The sequence below is a fragment of the Hakea prostrata genome, chromosome 1 (genome assembly GCF_041222555.1).
Source record: "Hakea prostrata isolate BN-2017 chromosome 1, UWA_Hpros_2, whole genome shotgun sequence".
NCBI lineage: Eukaryota > Viridiplantae > Streptophyta > Magnoliopsida > Proteales > Proteaceae > Hakea > Hakea prostrata.
The window spans coordinates 1,976,138-1,999,080 of NC_142600.1; the positions used below are offsets into that span (position 1 = coordinate 1,976,138).

Sequence of the window (22,943 nt, forward strand, 5' to 3'; positions counted from 1 at the left end):
TGGAGATACTATTTGTGCTCCTTCCATACAATCAGAGAATGACCCTGTGGATCAGTGTCTCATAGCAGTGTGTGACTAAGTAAAGAAGCATCCATTCATAACGGGTGAACACCAGGGGTGAGAAGAACTACAGAGGACTTTTTAACACCCAAGTAATCGTAGAACAATGAGCAAAGCAGTTCACAGATAACATATCATTCATTTCCTATCTCATTGAAAAGGTAAGAGCATCAATATTTGCCCCCAACGATGATTGTGCAAATAAATCCATCAGACTTTTGTCTCAAAAGTCAACTCCTACTCCACAACCTGGTTGCTGCCCTACCATGAAAATTACAATTTATGATCTCAGAAAATTTCACAAGAATTATTCTGATAATTTAGATGATACTTAAATAGTCCATGAGAGAAACTTAAAATTTCTCACCCAACAAGTCCTAAATAAATCCTTTTTGCAAGGAATATATTCATGGATCCAACATATCCCCACTACAAATAAAGCAACTCATATTTCAGAAGCTATCTATCATCTTATACAATTCGCTATAGGAGATTTACAAGTTGAACATTTATCGGAATTGAAATAGTCACTCTTGCTTATTTGAAACAGCCCTATGAACCATAATGACCCCTATCACATCTGGAGAAGTAAGCCAATTACATTTGAGAGTAAGAACTCCCAAACCATGAAACATCATCCCTTCAGCCATGAACACTTGTATCCCTGCTTAGTAAGTCCTGGTATGTTGATTTCAGTTCAAAATGAATCATGCTTGATGATAGCTGGATTACTAGAAACACAAGTAGAATAAGAGCATTGTGTAAACAACTGTCAGGAAAAGAAAATTTTAGTTAAAAAACAAATTGAAGCATTTCATACTTGCCTGCCATGATCATTCAACAAAACTAGGTAGAGTGGATCTTGGGATGAGAGGTGGGCAAGATGAATAACTATGAAGGCACATGTTGCAATGCTGCAAATTGGAGCAAAAAACTATTATTAAACCCAGATATCTGACAAATGCTATGGAGGAAATAGACACAATCTATTACATCAATTAACAAAAATAATTATATCCTAAAAAGGATGGCATTTATGCAACTATCATGAATCAATTTAAGAGTCAGGTTGATCAGCACCTCTGTACACGTCAAATTTTGTTGTAACCATTGGGTTGAAATCCCTAATTCCTGATCCTATGTAGGAGAAGGCAGCAATAGAATTGGACTGCACTTTGATTCTTCACTTGTGGCCTCATTCGGACTTTGACTAATTTTAAGGGTCAGGTTGATCGATTCCTCTAGTGGTGCAACTTTTGTTGTAACCCAAATTTTATGTCGAAATGCATGTTTCTCTGTAAGTGGCGTAGGTAGATGCAGTGGTAACACTTGAATGTGCTTTGATTCCTCACTTTTGACCTAATATAGACTTTGATCCAATTTGGGGAGGCAATATCATAAGTTATTAAAATTAGACCAGTGACAATTCGAACAAAGTGGGTGTATGTGTTTTGCACTTAACTATACCCGAAATAACTAAAGAAGACCTGCAAACAATCAGGACTAGTTGCTTCCGTTCTTCCCTTCAGGAACCAAGCAGAGATACTGGTGATGAGTGGCACCACGGCGTACCAGTGGTAGTGATTGAGGCAGGGCCCGCCTGGGAGTTCTGCATAAGTGCTGATTGAATTGGTGGCAGTGTTGCCAAGAGTAATTGTTGAGAAACGATAGATGAAAGGAAAGGGGGAGTATGGATGATTAATGGAGGTAGGTGGTGGGCATCAGATATCCAGCAATCTTCTGCTGCTGAGGCCTTTCGGAGTACAAACACTTGTCAGTTGGTGACCTACAGAGAACTATCAGAGCAGAGAGAGAGAGAGAGAGACTGACTGTAACAGAACACAGGGATACTGGTTTCAGTGCCAGGACAATTAAAGTAGTCATCCTTGAAGATTGTAGTACGTTGTTCGGTGAGATAGTGTTTGGAAAGGGGATCAATAAGGATGGATGGATCAAAACAGAGCCCAAAACCACCCACTGGCATGGAATCAGAGGAATGGAGATTCGAAGAGCAAGCGGTGCCTCTGACACCTCATTTGCCTTCTCTTGTATTTCACCAAAACTCTGCTCCTATTTTCAATCTTTGCTGAGACCAAATTCCTTTGGCCGGATCATGACCCTTCTCAGTCGTTGTTATTGCCTGGGAAAGTACGACAGAAGGAATCTAAATCTAGCTGAGAGAACAGAGAAGCAAAGAGGGAAGAAAAAGAAATGGTAGCAGATACGACTGTCACACGAATCTCCAATAAGATATGAAATTACTCAAATACTCCCATTACCCATAGAATTTAGTGCAATATCCTACTTGGAATGATTAAGGAAAGTGAGTGATACCTCCCTGGGGTGCCATGAAGATTTTCTCTGAGCTCAAGACCTAGAAAAAGTATGTCTTCCCTATGCATCACGTTGACAATCCTTGATATGACAACGCCCACAATAATATTTATCACTAATTCTTACCAAAGTAAGCAAATCGTGGCTCCATGAAAAAGAGATGTGAATCAAATACATAATATTACAGCTCTCAATCAATCATTCTCAACCAATCTGATGAAACTTTTAAGAGTTTGTCACTAACTGAAAGATGGCTAGCTAAGATTAACTGAAAGATGGCTAATCAAGCTAAAAACAAGTTAAGAACATGATTTTGTACTGAACTTACTTGATAAGCTAAGAGGCATATGACAACAAAAAATGACAACGAATTACTGTGAGAACCATATTCCAGTGAATGTACATTTGAAAAGGAAAATTTGAACTTGATTTAAAAAACATAATAATCTTTTATGGAAGCAGAAAGAAAATACCTGCCAAAACATATCAGTAGAACTACCCATAGGAGTGCAGTCTTCCAACTTGATTCTTTATAAACAATCCAAACCTGAGGTGACAAAATGTGCACAAAGGCAAATGTAAATCATCTGCTTAAACTTAAAAAGGCTAGGTGCTAACCATATTACCCGCAAACAAGAAGCTTTCTATTTGGATAAATGTGCTAGGAAATTCATAAAATTTTGCATCTTTGATTTGTTACGTATGCTTTTTACCTATTATGTGCATTATAGGATTTGTTGGGGGGGGGGGGTGTTATTACATATCTGCAGTATGGCCGATGGGCAGAGTGAACACATAGTGTCTCCAGCCAGCGGCAGTGGAGACACCCAAAGAGTTAATTTTCTACATCAGGTTCCTAACCTTGGGCCTCCATACTCCACATACCCTTTCACGATACCAAAATAACTATGATAAGTACAACATGCAATTTATGGCCACACAGCATCTATCCCCAGAATTTCAACATTACCTATCTATGCTACATATCCCTTCCATACTCCATTCCACAGCCACAGTCCATAAGATTCTATATTACCAAGCATTTTCCTCTACATTTAAATTCTAAACCTGACCAATGAACAAATTGAAGTCACTTGCATAGGACTATTACCATAAAAGTTTGTATCTTTAACATACCGCAATAGCCACAACATTAATATAAAAATCTACCAGTGTTGCTGTCATCCATCTGCGAACATTTTCAAAAAATAAAGAATAAAGTCAAAACTTAATCAAGTTTACATGCACATCAACAAAAAAATAAATGGTGAGTCTACAAATTATGTACAAGTGAAGCACTCGAATGATACAAATCTGAACTCATGGAGAAGCAGATGACAACAGAAACAGTAAAAGAATACAGAAAAATAGAAAAAAGTGAAAGAAAATCCCCCCCCCCCCCAAAAAAAAAAAAACTGCACTAAGTACAATACCTCCATCAACTCTTTCATATGTAATGGGGAAAAGATGAAACCAGATTGTGAGCTCAATGGCAAGGTCCATTATGTATTTGAATTTACCCTTAGTAATATCCACAAACAAGATAATGTCCTTTTGTTTTTCCCCAGACAGGTTGATGGCGAGGGTCATGCGACAGTGGGGGCAAAGCCAAACACAGGTTGACAGGTAAAATAACAGGGCTTATTTCACTGCACGGGAACATGCTTCAGAATAGAAACTACAAATGAGGAGAGAAGGTTATGACAAAAGGCAGATCATTCTTGGTGCAACCTAATCTGCCTGCCATTAGCTTTCACAATTAGTTTAGTTTGTGTAGTACGGAATTCTGTATATTCTCAAATTTTCATTAGAAAAGCCAAAACTTAGTCTCCCTGAGTGAATATTTTGTTCTAAAGGGTGCGATGATCAGTCAATTCTCATCTCAGCTTGAGAGGTTTAATACAAACCAAATAGCCCTTGATGTCCACATCTGTCTCCGTGTCTAGACTAGATAGGTCTCTTTGTCTGTTACATACAATCTTTCAGATATCTTTTGTCCATAAGAACAATTGAAATATGAAGAAGCACTTACGGTGTCAATAGCTCTCCGCGGAAAGGAAGGCCATCAATCATTATGGTGCAAATCAACGTTCCCAACATCATGCAACCCAATGCACTGGAAAAAACTCTTGCAACCAAGACGAATGAGATGGTCCTTTTTCTTCCACCATCAACCCTAGGGAAAAAGATTATAATTTCAGCTGGTGCACAAATCATATTCTAGTGAAAATATTTATGAAGTAACAGGAAAATAAATTACAGATGCAAAATATATGAAGTATCAAACAAATGCCGAAAATACATCCACTTCCCATCTAAATTTCCTGAAATATCTTCAATGGTGCCTAGTTAAGGAATCAATTGCATGCTCACAGGGAAAATAATATATGGAAAAACTGTACATAAGGTGAGGAACCTACTGTTATTCACCAAAACTACATTTCAAAGTAGAACTTTTAGGCTTAAGGGAACCATAGGTCTTGATAAAAGGAATAACTGAATATACATTTTCATCAGGGACTCTCCTCTGTAATTAAGGGACACATAGGGGTCTAGGGCACTTTCCAGATCCAGCTCTGAACCCAACTTCCTTCCTATAGCAGGCCCAAGAACAAACCCGGTACAATCCCAAGATCTAAATAATTACTCTAATGAAGCAGATTTAGGAGATTACCTCTAAGTTAGAAAAGTTTTGAGTTAGATTAGGACATTCATTAGAAAAAAGGATAAATTGATAAGAATGATTTCAATGTATCCACCACGAAATATGAAAATATCGTTGGGGGTCGCATAGAAAGTTATGATGATTTGCTTTTTCCTGAAACTATTTTATCGCCTAGATGTCATAGACAATTGCAAATTCTAATTAATTTCATTTTTAAGAATGGAAACACTCCAGAAAGAAATCATATAAGAAATCATATATTTCAGAATGGAAACAATGTCAGGAACTGTGGTAAATTCCGACATGAGAACAATGATGTTGACAGACTTGCAAGTACATAGTATAGTTTTGGGTCCATTAAGTTAGTGTGACAGAGTGACTAATGTCCTCTATGAGCTTGAGGGATGTTATCATTCGAGAAATTGTATTGGCTTATTCATTTTAAACAGTTTTTAAGCTTCTAGAACTGCACTGTGCATACACGGGTGAAGGAACCCTTCTTGGCCTAATGCCTACTGCTTCTCTCAATTCTTAGGCTAAATCTCGTTCCACTACAACCAGGCGATACCTTTCCTATTCTTCTCATTCTACTTTTCTTTCTTCTTGAATCTCTGGTTTTCTCTCCTACCTTTTCTATCCTGCATATCAGTTTAAAATTTGGTTCCTTGTCACTTCTAATCCTCAAATCTGAAATTCATTTTCTATTTCATCAGTCCCTGATATCAGATCATCACTACCTTTCTTAGTTTCTCAACTATTGAATCTAGTTGAGCTCTGTCTCTTTCTTGACCTCTGATTTTCTAGAGTCTGAATAAGACTTGAATATGATTTATGTTCCATCTATTTAGTTCCACTCAAAAGAATTAAAATATGATGCCAAGGGCATCTTGGATTTATCTGTGTTTAAATCAAAAGTCATAACAGCTTTCAAGGATCGGGGAACCAACGATAGCAGAAAGTTATATGACAAAAGGATGGAGCTGAGTGCTGCTGACTGAAGAAACCAAGAACTAAGGGAAGAATGTCATGGGGGAGGGAGGGAGAAAAATATCATCAAGGTAATTTCTAAAACAAGTATCTAACAAGTACCTGTAGTGAGCTTACTTGTTCCAATGCTGCAACAAAACATGGTACATAGGGTCTTGTAAAGGATCTTGATATGAGACCTTGAAAAGCTGAATGACAATATAGGCACATGTAGTGATGCTGAAATGGAATTAAAGAGTCAGTAACAAAATTAAAAGTTTAACCAAAGTACAAGAAAAACTATCATGAAAATTTATGTAATGGAAATATATAAGCTATTATTTGAAGATACAAAAGGATCATAAGAGTGGGCAAGCCTTGGTTCAAGGTTCAAGTTGTGTTATTGCAACCTGTTGGTTGCTGGCTAAACACCTGAAACAGTCTTCTCTGGCCAAACAATGGTAAGGCTGCGTACATTTACCCCCTTCCAGTCCCTGAAATAGCAGGAGACAATTGCACTGGAGGCTTTTTTTTGAATCCCAAAGGATCACGAGCAAAATACATCAGAACTAATAAAAACCTCAGCTTTATACAACTAAATAGAGTTAGGTACATGGATCCTTTCAATAAACAGTAGGGAAAACCCTCAGTTGATAGTGGTTGTGCTCTACACTTCTAAAGTTTCATAAACAGTTCTTGTCCGAAGTCTATGACAAGACAAACTATATATCCAGAGAATGGTAGATTTTCATAATCTTCCTATCTTAACCTTGACTGACTGAGATCAGATGGGAACTGATACAAGCTATTATGCATACATAATAGCCAATCCAGCTAAATATTGGTTCTCTGAAAATTGAATCAGACAATAGTATAAATCCCCAGGATCAACACTTCAACCCCTGATCTAATGAGCAGGGCCAACAACTTCTGATCTCAAAGACACATGTATGCATTACATGTCCTTGACTTCCACTAGTGCAATACTTAGCATCTGCTATTCCAAGGCAAACTAAGGACCGTGAATTCCATCCTATCTGAAGTTGAATATTGGTCAGTAGCCTACTTTTAATTCATTTTTTTTTTTTTGGCAGGTGGGTCGATTTGGTCTTGTATTGTCTGTAGGTCCTACACATCTCAGGGTTTTTAAAATGCCCCCAGTGTAATCAGAAAATCCGCATCATGGGTCACAGATGTAAGCATGCCCGATGATCAAATCTCTGATTGGACATGAGATAAAAAATTAAATTGCATCAGTAAGGAAAAAAAATCAGACTGAGGGGAAGAGAAAGGAAAGAGATGAGATCGATCTTCTAAGAGCAAGAGGAGAAAGATTGTTTGGTAGAAAGGAGAAGAAACCAGGTTTTGGATATCAATCCTGTAAGCATTGCTTTAATACTCAAATCATCTTTAACTAATGCGGAATGTACATATACGAAGACCTCCCAAATGTCTAATTTGACTCATAAAATGACTCCAAAAAACTTCATATCCAACACAACTCCATCAATTACCCTGTTGTTGACAATAAAAAACTCACCATATAGTTTTGCAAGGGAAAAAATAAAAGCACTCTAATGGGGTTTACAGATCCTTATCTGTAAAGTGAACAAAATACAAGAATATTGTATTTGTGCCTTGAAATATCTGTGGAATAACGAACTCATACAAGCCATGTTGTTGCTGTAGAGTCATTTCCCCCCCCTTCCTGGTGAAAACCGTAAAGTCTGTTGCTACCTAACCCTCAATAACTGTCTAGTGGGTCAAGAAAGCATTGATCCTCCAACTGTTGTCAACCAGTGTTGATATGTTTCAAAGAATCAAACACCTTGCAATAAGCACTATCAAAATATGTGGAAATTAAAGATGTAAAGAAAACATCATCTTCAGATTCAACGTTGATATCATTAGTCCATGGTAACACGTCTACCACAAACTGCAACATGAAATTGTCACTTTATTCTTCATCATGAATAAAATGGCAAGCTTACCGTTGGGAAACAAATTCTAGTCTCAAACATTAAGGAATACATGGCCAGGTTAATGCAATCTGAAAATCCAGATTATGGATCCAAGATGCAAGCAAGCTCAATAATCAGATCTATGATTACATCAGAGATAAAAGAAAATTTTTGCTATAGTGGTCCTTAGTGCAAAAGTAGAGGTTACTCCATTGTGACAGAATGGGGTTTGAACCTGGAAACAGCTTCTATGTGAAAGCAGGGGTACGGCTGCATGCATTGTATAAATCCATCAACACTTCGACCCCTGATCTATTTAGCAGGACCAAGAACTTCTGATCCCGAAGACACATCTATGCATTACATGTCCTGAACTTCCACTAGTGCAATAGTACTTAGCATCTGCAATTCAGAGGCAAATTAAGGACCCTAGATTCCATACAATCTGAAGTTGAATATTGGTCAATGACCTACTTCTTTTATTCCCTTTTTTAGGCAGGGGGTAGATTTGGTCTTGTATTGTTTGTAGGACCTACGCATCTCAGGGATTTTTAAAAGTCCCTAGTGTAATCAGAAAATCCGTATCATGTCACAGATGCAAGCATGCTGATGATCCAAATCTCTGATTGGACATGAGATAAATGATGAAATTGTGTTGGTAAGGGGAAAAAATTCAGATTGAAGGGAAGAGAAAGGAAAGAGATGAGACTGATCTTCTAAGAGAAAGAGGAGAAAGATTGTTTGGTAGAAGAGGAAAAGAAACCAGGTTTTGGATATCAATCATGTACGCATTGCTCGGTAACACCAAGACTCTTAATATAAACGCATATTCGTTACTCAAATCATCTTTAACTGATGGGGAATGTACATATATAAAGACCTCCTAAATGTCTAATTTGACACGTAAAAAACTTTATATCTAACACAACTCCATCAATTACCCCGTTGTTGATAAAAAAAACTCACCCTATAGTTTTGTAGAAGGGAAAAAATAAAAGCACTCTAAGGGTTTACAGATCCTTATTCGTAAAGTGAACAAAATACACGAACATTGTATTTGTGCCTTGAAATATCTGTGGAATAACGAACTCATACAAACCATGTTGTTGCTGTAGAGTCTTTTCTCCCCCCACCCCACCCCCCCTCCTGGTGAAAATCATAGAGTCTGCTGCTACCTAACCCTCAACAACCATCTAGTGGGTCAAGAAAGCATTGATCCTCCAACTGTTTTCAACCAGTGTAGTTGATGTGTTTCAAAGAATCAAACACCTTGCAAAAAGTACTATCAAAATATGTGGAAATTGAAAATGTAAAGAAAACATAATCTTCAGATTCAACAATGATACCATTAGTCTACAGTAACATGTCTACCACAGACCGCGAAATGAAATCGTCACTTTATGCTTCATCATGAATAAAATGGCAAGCTACCATTGGAAACAAATTCTAGTCTCAATCATAAAGGACTACATGGCCAGTTTAATGCAATCTAAAATCCAGATTATGGGTCTAAGATGCAAGCAAACTCAATAATCAGATCTGTGATTACATCAGAGATTAAGATAAAATTCTCTATAGTGGTCCTTGGCGCAAAAGTAAAAGTTACTAAATTGTGACAGAGTGGGTTTGAACCTGGAACCAACCTCTATGTGAAAGCAGGGTTAAGGCTGCATGCATTATGACCCTCCCCAGACCCCACAGTGGCAGCAGCCTCATGCACTGGGTATGCCTGTTAAGGAAAGAAATCAGATCTATGGAAGGTGAGAAAAAAGAGGTGAAATCAATCCTCTAGGGAGAGAGAAGTGAAAAACTATGTGGAAGTAGAGTAACAAAGAGAAGAAACTATGTCTGGGATATCCACCCCATTAGAACTGCTCAACAGCAACACTACTCTTAAATAAACTCATATTCATAACTCAAATCCCCTCTACTTGAAGGGTAGTATATTGCATTTACTGAAACCTTCTACAGTTCCTGATTTGACTCATGAAAGGATTCTTACTTACAGTCACAGAATGAAGTAAAGAAAGCCACAACAGAATTTTATCTAGCCACTAAGTTTCTTAATTTAACTGAAACACTTAACTGAACTACATATCCCATGTACTAACTTTGATCCCAGTATGTGGACTAATAAAATACCACCATCATCCTACCTACAACAGAAAATGGCAAAAAGGCCAACCTACAATATATCCATCCAAAGGTCTATTTTAACCCACTAAACTGCCATGAGCACCAAATGAGCCTCCCTAAATTGTTTATAAAGCTCCAATGGTAATAATGTTTAACATAACTAGCATATAAGCCCTGCTCTTTAATAGGCAGTCTTTTTGTTTTTCACAAACTAAGAGAACTTAAACAAATGATATAATTATGTCAATTTTTAGTGACACAGTGGCCACCAAGAAGTCAAAAACATGAAGTAACTGAACTGAAACATATTATTTAATAAAAGAATTTATGCCTGTCATACTGAAAATAAGAAAGGAAGAACACATAAAGGTTACCTTCCAAAACATACTAATAAAATTATCCAGAGTGCTCCACTAATCCAGTTTGATTCCTTGTAGGCAACCCAAGCCTAAGATGTTCAACAGATCAACAGCAACAAGTGAAAATGATTTTTCCAAATAAAACAAGTTACAAAAAATTTTGTAGTCTACCTTCACTACAGTTTAAAGAGCAAGCAATTATTAGCCATTATAAAAAATTATGCACACTTCGATGCAGATACACATGAGAATCCAAATATTTCAGCTCTCGATTTAAAGAAGAAAAATGTCACTCATTAACACCTCAGTATATATCAGAAGTAATTTATCTCACTTTTGAAAGTCAGTATGTCGCTATGTCAACACATTAATTACTCAGTGTCAAAAACGTTTGTTGTCCCAGTGGCTTGGCAAAACAAGGATGTCGAAGTGGAGTCAAAACCTATGGTGACACCAACAAGGTGCCAAAAAAGGAGTGGCCACAATGCCTAGGCATCACTTGGGTGACACCTCGACAATTATGATCAAAATAATTACAAATATTGCATTTTACAATCAAACTGCATAGCATTTTCCTCAGTTTCCCAGAGATTAGTTTTACATCTTATCACACATGGCCCAGATTTATAGTACTAAAGACCTGGTGTTCGGAATCCTTCCAAACAAAATATGATGGTGAATCATCAAACATTTCACATGGAGTACATAAAATATTTTAATGAGTGCAAGAACACAATTTATTTACTTAGAATTTGCTTCCAACTATCTAATAATAAACCTGATGAGGAGATGGAAATAAGCACATCTAGAACAGGTTTAAAATCATGCATCAACCTATAAGAGATTATCCAATTACCTGCAACATTTTCATTTCATTCATAAATCAAATCAATAGTCCCATTTGAAAAGCAAAATTTCAAAGATACATGACCATTTGCTGAAAACATCAGATGTAAGCCAGGTAGTTTAGGATCCGCTCACTATGTCATGACAGTGGAAATTGCTTGAAAGGGGAAGCAACAAACTGATATTTTAGCTTGATAGTTATTCCATTGCATCCTCATTTGACACAATTTTTTTTAGTACTTAAACAATCACTACATTAAAAAATTACTTATATAACAATGAAAAGATGCATAGAGATGGTTCGTCATACCGCTAATGCGATGACATTAATATAGAAATCAACCAAGGTTGCTGCCATCCACCTGCAGAAGGTCATGAAATAATATCCCTATTAGATAACATTTTAAACTCAATAATAAAAACCAGAGTCCCTCAGGAAAAACTTAAGAAACGATGGTTGATTATATCAGGGGAGGGAGCGATAAAATGTAAAGGGGATGGGAAGAAAAAAAGAACAAAACAAAGGTCAGCTATTCGATTTTTAATGATCACCAGAGATTCAAAATTAGAGCAGTAGTTGGATTATAGAGAATTATCACTTCTGTGCTGCACATTACTGCGCTAATTACTGAGGCTTAGTTAAGAATGAACTAACTAGCATTAGGTTAGAAGTATTTCAGATTAACCAGAGAGTAGACTCAAAAATATCATCAAATTAGCTTTTTGTTTGGATGAAGAACAATTTATTTTATTTATTAATGTGAAAAACTGGAAAATGCAAGAAAAGTAGAACTGGTGAAGCAGAAATTTAGAATGCTTACGGCGTGAAGAGCTCTCTGCGGAATGGAGAACCATCTGTGTAGAGAGTGTAGATGAGGGTTACCAACATCAAGCAACCCAACACAAAGAACAGAATTCTTAAGGCATTTACAATGAAAACCGCCTTGGCCATTTGAAGCTGGTAGTGATGTAATGAATGTTCTGTTCAGAACAAGTACGAATTGAAGGACGTTCTTCGAAACGATGAAAGAAGAAGAACAATTGGTCGCATCTGTGGCTTGTGGATAAGCAAATCCCACGTCTTCAAGAAGACGACGAAGGAGCGATCACTTTCCCTGCTAATATGGATGGTTGGGTTCCCTTACACGTCAGAGCTATTGCTGGAACGCCACGTATCAAATAGAGGGTGTTTTAGTAATTCAATAGAGACTAATTGAACGGTGTTTTGGGACGTATAATTGGAAAGATAAAATTCGCGTGGAACTTGAAGTCGCTGGTTTTTTATTTGGTGGGAATGTAGAAATTCCTTAAATTCTCCAGAGAAAATAAAAAACGGAAAATATTTGACAAAAGAAAAAGATACAAACCTGAGAAATGTTTCTGTCTGTTTTTTTCTTATTTTCAAATACCACGTATTATGAAAATGTATGTATTGGCCTGGTACTCGACATGAGACGGTACATCTCTTAAAACCATCTCTTCAATATGGTACTCAATACCTGACACTTGAAACAATGAAACCTTGGATTCAGCTCTATATCAGCCAAAACCTTAATTGGAGCTACAATTCAAGCCAGACTTACTGATTGTTTATTGCACATCTATGGCTAACTATTTGATTACCAACTCAAAAAATGCAGCTCCTACATCAATGCATTGAGCCTGGACCACCTTCTTGTTAGAGAAGCAGTACATGCTCTCCCAACTTTTCTCCATCACACATTTTGTGTAAGATTCGTATCTAAGCATTAACAGAATTAATAAAATAATTTAGAGGTACAACTCATGGTGGGTTAACCTCAAGGGGTGGCTCAGTTGGCAAAGACCAACACTTCCACATAGGAGGTTAGAGTTTCGAATCCCCTTGGGGCCATGGGTGAAACCCAAAAAAGCGTATTGAGGATGTAGTTGTGGTGCGCGTAAGCTGACCCGAATGAACCTCATTCCCAAAAAACAAACTCATGGTGGGTGACACATGAGTCACATACTAAATTTTCAGTGGATAAGTGAGGGGAATAGTGTGTGCTCCCTCAACAAGAAAGTGATAGTCGAATGCAGTGACCGATAAGAGTGTAGTAGAACAGCATTTTAATGAAAACAATGACAAACATGAGAAGCTTTGTTTTCCAAACCAATAACCAATTGTCTCACTATCAAACTTCAACTACTTCACGCTAAAGTTCTTATTATATTAGATACTGGTAAAATACTTCCTTGCCCTGGCGTGTTTGCCATTTATCACAAATTTGACCTTGCCATCTTCTTCAGCTCTTTGAAGGATTAAATCAAGGAAAACAGGAGAACGAAGAACTATCAGTCCAAACAGTGAATGTTCATAACGTTGCTGCAAGCCCTGCAAGTAGATACACTCAACGCAGTCCCCAAAGTTGCTGCATATGAAAAACCACCACAAAGATAAGAATGCAATTGTTATAAGTTAACTGGTGCTTCTCAATAACTTCACAGGTGGTTAAGCATTACAGAGAGAGATGACAAGCTTACCTTGTGAAAAAATCATGGAGTTCTCCCTCACTGATGGGGTAACCCCGGGAAAATGTCACATAGAGGGTGCGATCATTGGGTGTGACCAGAAGATCAATAGGGTTTGGAGGATGACCAACCATTGGATTGGTAGGAGAAATTGATGGACCACGAGCAAGAGGAACTGGAGATTTAGCAACCATTGGATAGGAATCAGAGCTTGAGGGAACTCCGGCAACACAATGTGAAGGTGAAGGACCAATTAAGGATCCCAAGTGAAATCCAAGAGAAGAAGGAACCATGGCCGGGGTTTGGGCTGGGCAGGAAAGAAGAAGAGCCTTGTGGATGATGTCATCGAAGGCTCCTGGGGCTGTTTTTGTAACAAACCTCTGGATGCTACGAATTGCGGAGGCCTTCTTCTCGTACAAGAAGAGAGGAGACAGGGGAGGAGTGCTCAAGAGTCTAACAGTTAATCCCATGCTTATATCTTCTCCTTCTTCATTGTGGTTAATCGTCTCCAAACGACTTAAGAAACTTAGAGCTTCGTTAAAGACTAAATTGACGATGAAGTCTGGTCTGGACTTCAAATTCAACGTTAGACTACGGAAACCAATTTCCTCAAGCCAAAGCCAGAGACCGATTGCCCTAACTGACTGTTCGACGTCATGGCCGAGTTCGATGACCAATCGACCGAAGATATCTCTTTCGATCCAGTGAAATGACTTCATCTCTTCTCCCGTAATCAACAAAGAAGAAGAAGAAGATGATGATTTGGAGGAGGAACCCATTCGGATGTCGTGATGAAAAGAGTGGGTAATGTCCCCAGGGAAGTGAGTTCAGCGACGCTTCCTGCATTTCTTATTCTGTGGAAGACGAAGGGTTGCGAATTGCGCAACCTTATGATCATCACAACTCTTCGAGAGAGAGAGAGAGAGAGAAGGTGCTTTGGTTTCCGTGTGAAGTTTTGGAAAACGGCAAATCTCCTCGAGAGAGAGAGAGGCCAAGAGGTTTGACGAGAACCAAACGGGTTTACGCGGAATTAGCTCGCTCTTAATGAAACTTAATTACCAAAAAAAAAAGGGAGAGAAGGAATTAGCTCCCTCTCTGTTCCGGCAATTTTTGGGTGTCTTTCCACGATTGCTGGGCTTTTTTCCACGATTTGAAACTCCGTTGAACCAAATCAAAATACTGGTTTTTACAAATGCACAGCACTTGGGCAAAATTGCTGCTGGAGACCTCTGGTTAGAAACAGGAGAGGCAATTACTCAAACTCGTTATTGCTGGTGCCTTGAGAGATGCAAATGCCTGAATAATACTATCAGGGGAAAAAAAAGATCTGAAATCCACATTTGATAAAAGACCAAGTGCAATTCAATAATCTTAACTGCTTTCCCTAGCTCGAATAGGCGCATATGGTGGCTTACTTAATTGTCTCTGTTTTAAACTGACCAACGAAAACCTCAGGTTCGTCCCTTTATAGCATCATTTCATCACATACTTTAGTTTACATATCAGATCGGTACTTGGTACCCCGTGAACAATCCAAAAATGTATTCTATTCGATTCATCTATGTTTTTCATCAACAAAACTGGTAGGTTTTTCTTTTTTTTTACAACAGTAGCTGGAACCACTACAAAGTTCTTTAGTGTACACCAGGTAGTTACAAAAAATGGCTCTGAATGATAACAATGCCAAAATGAGGGGTCCAAAAATTATGATTCACACACAACAAGGAGCAGAAATGAGTTGGTAGGACAGTTGGTCCTTTTTCAGCATGCACATCCTCCTGCTTTTCTTTCCTCAGTTTCGGGAACAGCTTCCAATGTGGGCTGATAGTATCTGCACATTGAACATTATTTCATTCATCTTACATCTCATCAATGCTGAAAGTCGGGTTATCGAAAGGCCAGCGGCTAAGTTGTTTGTAAAAAAAAGAAGAAGGATAATAATATATACAATCATATTAGCATTTGCCAAAAAAAAATAAAATGCAACACATAAGTACTACCAGAGAAATATGAAACCTTCAACCCTAAACCTTAAACATAAAACCTTAAACCATGAGACCCCATAAAATGATTAAAAGCCTACGGACGAATAAAACCAGATCTCCCTATATGGAGTTAGTATAATAAGACTGCACACTGTACACATGAAGAAAGGAGCAAATTAGGCCCTGCATGAAAGTCTACTGTAAAGATATGATTGTTCAAGAGATATTAGCCCCGTAAAGACAAAGATTCTGAGGTGATATTAATCCATCTACTCCCTTAACCAAAGCCGTGAAAGTGGAAATCAGAAGATAACCATTACATATTAGAACATTCCAACCAATGGAGAAACTTTCATTTTGTAAACAATTGCAAAACCTGTAACCAAAGAGAAGAAGAAAGAAAATTGTGGGTGAAGAAGACAGACCAATTGGAGAATAGGGCTAGAAAATAGAATGTATATCCTACATTCCATCCAAAGAGAAGAAGAAAGAAAATTGAGGGTGAAGAAGGTAGACCAATTGGAGAATAGGGCTGGAAGACAGAATGTATATCCTATCATTCCATCCAAAGCACATATAAATGATAAACCATAACAATATTACATAGGAAATATGACTCCTAACTCTTATCTAATGAAGCTTAACAAGAAACCTACTTAGATTAGGAGACTGATAAGTTAAAACCTAAAGCAAGAAAACCACAATAGAGGGACTCCCCTATTGTGTTATACCATAATATCTCATTTCTCTAACACATTTCATTAATTAGTTTGCTTTCACATGAGAGAACAATTCCGGTGGTGGGAGAGAACCTCAGAAATCCAGCAGCAGTTCCAATCAGTGTTAGCATTGAAATATTAAAGTGGATGGATGATTAGATATGAAAATTACACATCTAGAAGATGATTTCTGTTATGACACCATTCTGAGACATCTTAGCATGCATTTACTACTATTTTCTTCATCAAGTTTTGATTACTAACAAATAAATACAAAAATTCTTATATGTTATAGTGTGTGGATAATTGTCTATGAATATGGCCTTCATTCTCTTTTGGAATGCAATGAGTCAGGTCAGGTTGTATAATTTTCAGCTGAAATGAACGCACCCCAATCTTGACGTGAAAATTGATGGACTCATTCAAGTTTCAACACACACATGAACATGACCTGGTTTTTTCTGGGTCGACACAGCACAACATGCTACCAAGTTTGACATTAAACAACCCAGCCTCCTACAGCTTTCTTCTCCAAAATAAAGACAAAAAGAATGAAAAAAACAAATAAGTCATGCAAAGCCTTATTGTAGATATACTAACACTAAGAGACTAACTCATATCATTAATTGTGGAACTGGATTTGTAAAGTCCCCCCCCCCCCCCCCCCCCCAAAAAAAAAAAAATAATAAAAACAGATTATTTCAGGTCACAACAGGTCAATCTGACCAGACTGAGAACTTTTCATGTCACTCTGAATATCTGATTCAACCTGAATCTGACCTGAAACCTTGTACACCCAACTAAAACATGAAAATATTGTCAAACTCATTTGAAGTAAGAAACTCGTGTAAGTCATCCTAATAGTCCTTCCAGGTTAGACAGCCCATAGCATATTTGACTACTGCATTTGTACACTCACCCATCCAAATTTAAGCTTCCCAGAGTCAAATAATCAGCTTAGGGTATTAATTTGTAATGCTAACAATGCTTTGAGATGTAACTTGCTGTTAAATTTATGTCATAATAGTATATAAAAAATTAAAAAAAAAATGTCTACTTACATGTCATGTTTCCGATCAAGTGCTAGTACATTTTTAATAACACAAAGAAATGCAGCACTGACATTGATATCCTCCTTTGCTGAGGTCTCAAAGTAAGGGATGTTTCCCTTGGATTCACACCAATCCTTAGCTGTCTTCTCTGCAACCTGTACATACACAGGCATTGTAGAACCAGATACAAGAAAGAACAAAACTTTGAAGGCCATTTTCATATCCTCACCACTCGACTATTTCCACCATCTATGTCGATCTTGTTCCCAAGTAATATAAATGGAAACGTTTTGGGGTCGGGTGGGCTTGCCTGGAAAAGCATAGACAATGGGTAAGTACAAGTATACCCCACATCATGAATTTACAAATGGATTAAAATAATTGAATATCCAAGAGGATCAGCTGGTCCACAGTGGATTAATTGGATAAGGTCGGTCTTTCTGGATGATCCACAATGCAATACTACAACTAACAATTGACCACATTGAGCTAATCCTGGACTGGCTTAAGCAAAATAACAGGATTTTATGGTCCAAGAAACCTTGATATGCATTACAGGAGCAAATAAGTTGAATTAGAATAAAGAACAACCTCTTGTAGCAATGAGAATGGTTTTCCTAATAGAATGGATAAAACAAACAAACAAAATAATGAAGTAACAATCACAGGCCAAAAATCTGTAGAATAGTGTTTACTTGTAAAGATCAGAAGTATGAAAGCTAGACAATATGCTATTCAAATAAGGCATAACAAGATGGGCAAAACATAGGGGTAACACCGGCATCATAAGTTTACTTGCTCTAGCCTTAAGGTTAAGACTGAATCTGGCATTAGAATGTTCTCCATTTGCAACACATCTACTCATCTTCACAGAGATCCAAAAGAATGGCAGTTAGAAGAAGTACTGATCCAAACAGAATATACAGGATCAAATGAAGGAGTAAGAGAGAACATAATCAAACTCCATTGAGAAATGTACTTCTTAGTTCATACTTAGATCTTGATAGGGAACAAAGATCATTTCCAGAAGATGAAGTAGTTATAAATCCAAATTGGAAGGGTAACATCAAACTTGAACAGCTACTAGAAGTACACTCATGGTCACAGGTCACAGCTTATTTAGTCTTACCGGTGGTTGCCATGTCTCAATAATCTCCCTTGGCCGAGTGATCTTCAGAAACAAGAGACAAAAGAAAAAAAATCAAAAGTAGAAACCAAAATAGAAGAACAATTTCTTAAGCTCTTTCATCCCCAAGATCCAGACTAAGGTATATCTTGCATTGCTTGGCCATATGAAGATAACAAACATAATCCAGGGAACCAGCATGCTTTACTTCTTGCTCAGCAGGAGCAAGGCTGACCCTCATGGTTTCATAACCAATTTGGCAACTTCCACATCAACATGGCAAAGTGTTCCACTCTTAGGGATAAATCCATCAATCAGAAAGACATGCAGTTTGGGGACACAATAAAGTTTATAAAAAACTACTTTCTAAACAACCATGGTAGAAACCTGTCCTAGATGCCACTTTACATATTGCTGCATGTATGGATAATGTGGCTATTTTCTGATCTTTGGGTTTGAGAGGTCTTAGTTTGGACTAGGGACGTGTTAGATTTCAGAGCTAATTCAATCAACTATTCTCAAATTCGTTCCATGCACTTCCACAGCACTCCCAACCATACTGTGTACTCTCTCAAAAGCCCAAATTTTAAGAGATCTTCTTTTTTTTGTGAGTGGCAAATTACAAGAGGGATGAAATTTGGTGAGCAGGGACCTAAAATCCTACCTATCCACAAATTTAGGGCCCCATCTGTCTGCCATGTGGCAGTTATTGGCATTTAAAGTGGCATGTCAGAACTGGCCTCTCTATAGTTTGTGAATAGTATTTCTACTTCTCATCAACATAAAAGGACATATGGACTCCTGGTGTATGAACAAGGTACAACTGCACCATAATTGTGATATTTTTCCAGGGGGTGAAAAAAAGAAGTGTGGGTGAGGAAGAGAATTATATATTAAATGAGTCATAAATGATATAGTTTCTGAAATATACTTCAAAAAATTCATCTGTGAAATCTTCTAGACCTTTACCAATCAAAAAAATTCCCAGTATTGAATATTTGAGCTTTCTTTTGAAATTTGAAACAGACTAAGATTGAGATAGAAATTTGATTAACACTTTTGTTTTAGCATAAGACAGTGAACCCACTACAAGGTCCAGAATAACATATATATTTATGATTGATTCTTTTTTTAAAGAACTCTTAACCCTCTAAAGCTTCAATTGATATTCCTCTTTCTTGAATGTGTAACTGCATAAACTAAAATGCATAAACACAAAGACAAAATACGTAGCTCTAGATAGTCAAAATAAAAATAAAAAATAAAAAAAATGGTTTTGATTTCCTTTTCTTTTTATCCATATTTTTACTGAAATTGGTGAAAATAAATAAATAAATAAAAGAATCTACAAAAGACACCGACAATCATCGTCCAAGGACGAACTATACTAGTAAGTACCAGGATGTTGTGACCAAACTGCATGGACCATAAAGTGGACCAATCATCAGTATAGTAATACAATCACATTCATCAACAGTTGATCATCCAATGCAGTTGGGTGTATTGGGCAATCCAGTGAAAATCTTGATACTTCCAAATAAGTTTTGTTAAGAACTTGAATAGCTAGAGATTAGCCTCCTTTCTGCATCTTTTAACATAAATCAAGTAGATCTAAAAACCACCAAGAAGAAGCTACAGTAAAAAAAATCTTGAATAGAAAAAAAAAAGGGTAACTTGCTAGTTAGAGTCGGATAATACTTCAATAACTTCAATATACACTAACTTCTCAACCTGTTGGCTCAGAATATGTGCTAATATCATCTCACACAATTCTTGTGCGCACACAACTGGACTGCAACATTATCTGGCTTCCCAAGTGTGAAAATCGGAGATCTGGTTATGGTGATGTTGTAAACAATTTCCAAAATTACATGCAGTACGATACAATAATTATCACTTCCAAGAAATGGTGCAATAAGCACATGCCCAGTCTAATACTTGAAAACATCTCTTGAAAGCTGAGAGATGAAATCACCTAAAGAATCTAAACATACAGTTTCTGGAAATGTGGAAGAAAATATCATATAGGACAAGCTTCATTGAACTAAATAAAACTAGCACCAAACAGAAGAAGGCATCAGTACCTGATTCAGAAACTCCGAATGCCACTTGGTCAGGGTATCGAACGATTTCAGAACATTCACGTCATATACTAGAACACAGCAATCCGCACCTCTGTAGAAAGAAACACCAAGACTTTGAAACCTTTCCTGTCCTGCTGTGTCCCAAATCTATCAATGCAAATGTATAATCATAGTTCAGCAAAAGAACGCGCAATGAAGGTGTCTTGAATCAGTAAAAGTATCAATTGATGTACTAAGGTACCCACTTGGAGGGTTACAAGTTTGTCGTCGATCTGAATATCCTTCGTGCTAAAATCAGCACCAATTGTAGCTTTATACTGTAGAGGGAATCTGTTATGTGCATATCTAGATTACCAGTTAAGGCCCCATCTGAAACTTAGATTTATATATTTACGGGAAAAATTCCTACGATAAGCTGTCACTGATCAAGTGACAACAGCCTATTCTGAAACCCTAGAACATCCTCAATCACTACTTCTTACAGATCCTAAGTAGCTGATGAAGAAAGAAAAATGTACATATTAAATCCTCAACACCGAATTTTCAATTATTAAGATTAACGAGAACGCTCTTTATCCGTAAATTCCCCAAAAGAAAAAATCAAGAAAGTCGTGGCATTACCAGGATGATTCCGTGTAAATAACTAACAACGTTTCTTTTCCAGAAAGGACAATTTCACTGGCATTACAAGGGACAACAAGATTCAAGGTCGACGAAAATGGTGAAAAGAACACCAGAGAGAAGAAGAAAATGGCGGCAAATAGCAATTCGAAAAGAATAGAAACCAAAAAAAGAAGAAGTAAACAAATCAGATAACTTGTTCTTGAAAAAAATCCCATTTCGAATCAAAGATACCGATTCATTAAACACGTCTTCCCGACCCTGAAACACAAGGGAAAAAAGAAACAAAGAAAAAACACAAAGTAAGCGATAGAATTTAAAGAAACCATGAATCCAAAGGAATTCCAAATATAAGAAAACCGTACCCACTATCTCCCAGAAGAATTATCTTAATCAAGCTTCGCTTTCGCGAAGCCATGGCGAAGACAATAAAGAACGACGAGAGAACCTTTCTTCAGAACGCTACCTGCTCGAAACAATCGAAATTCGAATTCGCCTTACTTGTTTGGGTTTTCTAAAATTTGAGAAATGGCGAAAGAAAGAAGGGAAGAAAAATTACTGAGAGAGGATGTTCAGTGGTTCTTCTCTCCCGCACACTCTCCAACGCAGCAAATAACAGAAAGCAGCAACAACAAAAACAACGTGCATCAATGGGACACTGCAACAGAGTGAGAGAGCGACTGCGAGGGGCGTGTTTTAAATACTAAGGTCTAATGCTCTAGAAGAAACTCGCGCATCCATTTCTCTTTCTCTGCTTAATGTCATGAAATGCCCTTCTCATTTTACTGAAATGCCCTTCTCATTTTCCAAAATGTCTATTAAATCCTACCAAACAAAAAACAAGTCTACTAAATAGGGTCGGGACTCGGGGCTACGTGTGCTCCCAGATTTTCGATAAATTTGGGCCTAGTTAAGTCAGGCCCATTGATAGTCAGACCTTCAAATGATTTTATACATATGGGCTAGAAAAAGGCCCAGCAGTTTATGGATTTTTATTTGCAGCCCTGCTGGCCATGGTTATGATTTGGTCAAATAAAGAAATGCAAGGATATATGTGTAAATATAAAATTTTATTTTTATATTTAAAGGTTTAAGAAGTTTTAAAATTTACAAATAAGTCCCTGAGTTTCCTCGATCCCCACCTGACAATGTCCTCCACCCGGATCCACTGCCACTTGCAGACCTTCACCAGTTCCAACCAACCCCAACCCTCGAATAAAATAATGCACAGATGATCTGTTAATAACACATGTTTTTATAAAATTCAGTAGCTAACATAATGGAATTTTATTCTCTTTTTTGAGTTTAAAAAGTTGATTGAATTACAATTACATACATCTATAAAACGCCCTTTTTGTAGAAACCCTCAGACAATACTAAATTCATAAAATGAAGCCAATGATTTTTTCAAACATAAACCCTAGCCCTATCTAAAGAAGAACAAGAACTAGGGCTAGGCTTTAGTATTAAAAATCCTATTTCTTGGTTTACAACAGAACATTGGCTACATTTTGTGAATTTACGTCTTTTGGGAATTTA

At 37.3% G+C, this 22,943-nt stretch overlaps 3 protein-coding genes across 7 annotated transcripts; all 3 read right to left on the reverse strand.

Moving 5' to 3' along the window:
- Window positions 1–438: 438 nt before the first annotated feature.
- On the reverse strand, window positions 439–12,822 carry LOC149026565 (uncharacterized). 5 transcript variants are annotated; one of them, XM_089154302.1, is made up of 10 exons: window positions 12,695–12,822; window positions 12,149–12,487; window positions 11,638–11,689; window positions 10,497–10,570; window positions 6,164–6,265; window positions 4,427–4,570; window positions 3,532–3,583; window positions 2,868–2,941; window positions 881–974; window positions 439–738 (listed from the first exon to the last, which is right to left on the reverse strand). In XM_089154302.1, the coding sequence occupies exons 2-10, from the start codon at window positions 12,277–12,279 to the stop codon at window positions 703–705; spliced, it is 759 nt and encodes a 252-aa protein (XP_089010428.1). In that variant the 5' UTR covers window positions 12,280–12,487; window positions 12,695–12,822; the 3' UTR covers window positions 439–702. The 5 variants fall into 5 exon arrangements, with proteins under 5 accessions (XP_089010428.1, XP_089010448.1, XP_089010443.1 ...); XM_089154322.1 differs by having other exon boundaries at window positions 885–974; window positions 12,695–12,821; XM_089154317.1 differs by having other exon boundaries at window positions 439–783; window positions 885–974; window positions 12,695–12,821.
- A 418-nt stretch (window positions 12,823–13,240) lies between these two features.
- Window positions 13,241–15,207, reverse strand: LOC149026566 (uncharacterized). Its single transcript, XM_089154337.1, has 2 exons — window positions 13,830–15,207; window positions 13,241–13,717 (listed from the first exon to the last, which is right to left on the reverse strand). Exons 1-2 carry the CDS (start codon window positions 14,594–14,596, stop codon window positions 13,519–13,521), a joined length of 966 nt encoding a protein of 321 aa, XP_089010463.1. The 5' UTR covers window positions 14,597–15,207; the 3' UTR covers window positions 13,241–13,518.
- Window positions 15,208–15,363: 156 nt separating this feature from the next.
- On the reverse strand, window positions 15,364–22,100 carry LOC149026567 (ras-related protein Rab7-like). Its single transcript, XM_089154347.1, has 8 exons — window positions 21,964–22,100; window positions 21,770–21,870; window positions 21,639–21,665; window positions 21,029–21,128; window positions 20,784–20,930; window positions 17,803–17,883; window positions 17,583–17,728; window positions 15,364–15,648 (listed from the first exon to the last, which is right to left on the reverse strand). Exons 2-8 carry the CDS (start codon window positions 21,820–21,822, stop codon window positions 15,579–15,581), a joined length of 624 nt encoding a protein of 207 aa, XP_089010473.1. The 5' UTR covers window positions 21,823–21,870; window positions 21,964–22,100; the 3' UTR covers window positions 15,364–15,578.
- Window positions 22,101–22,943: the final 843 nt, after the last annotated feature.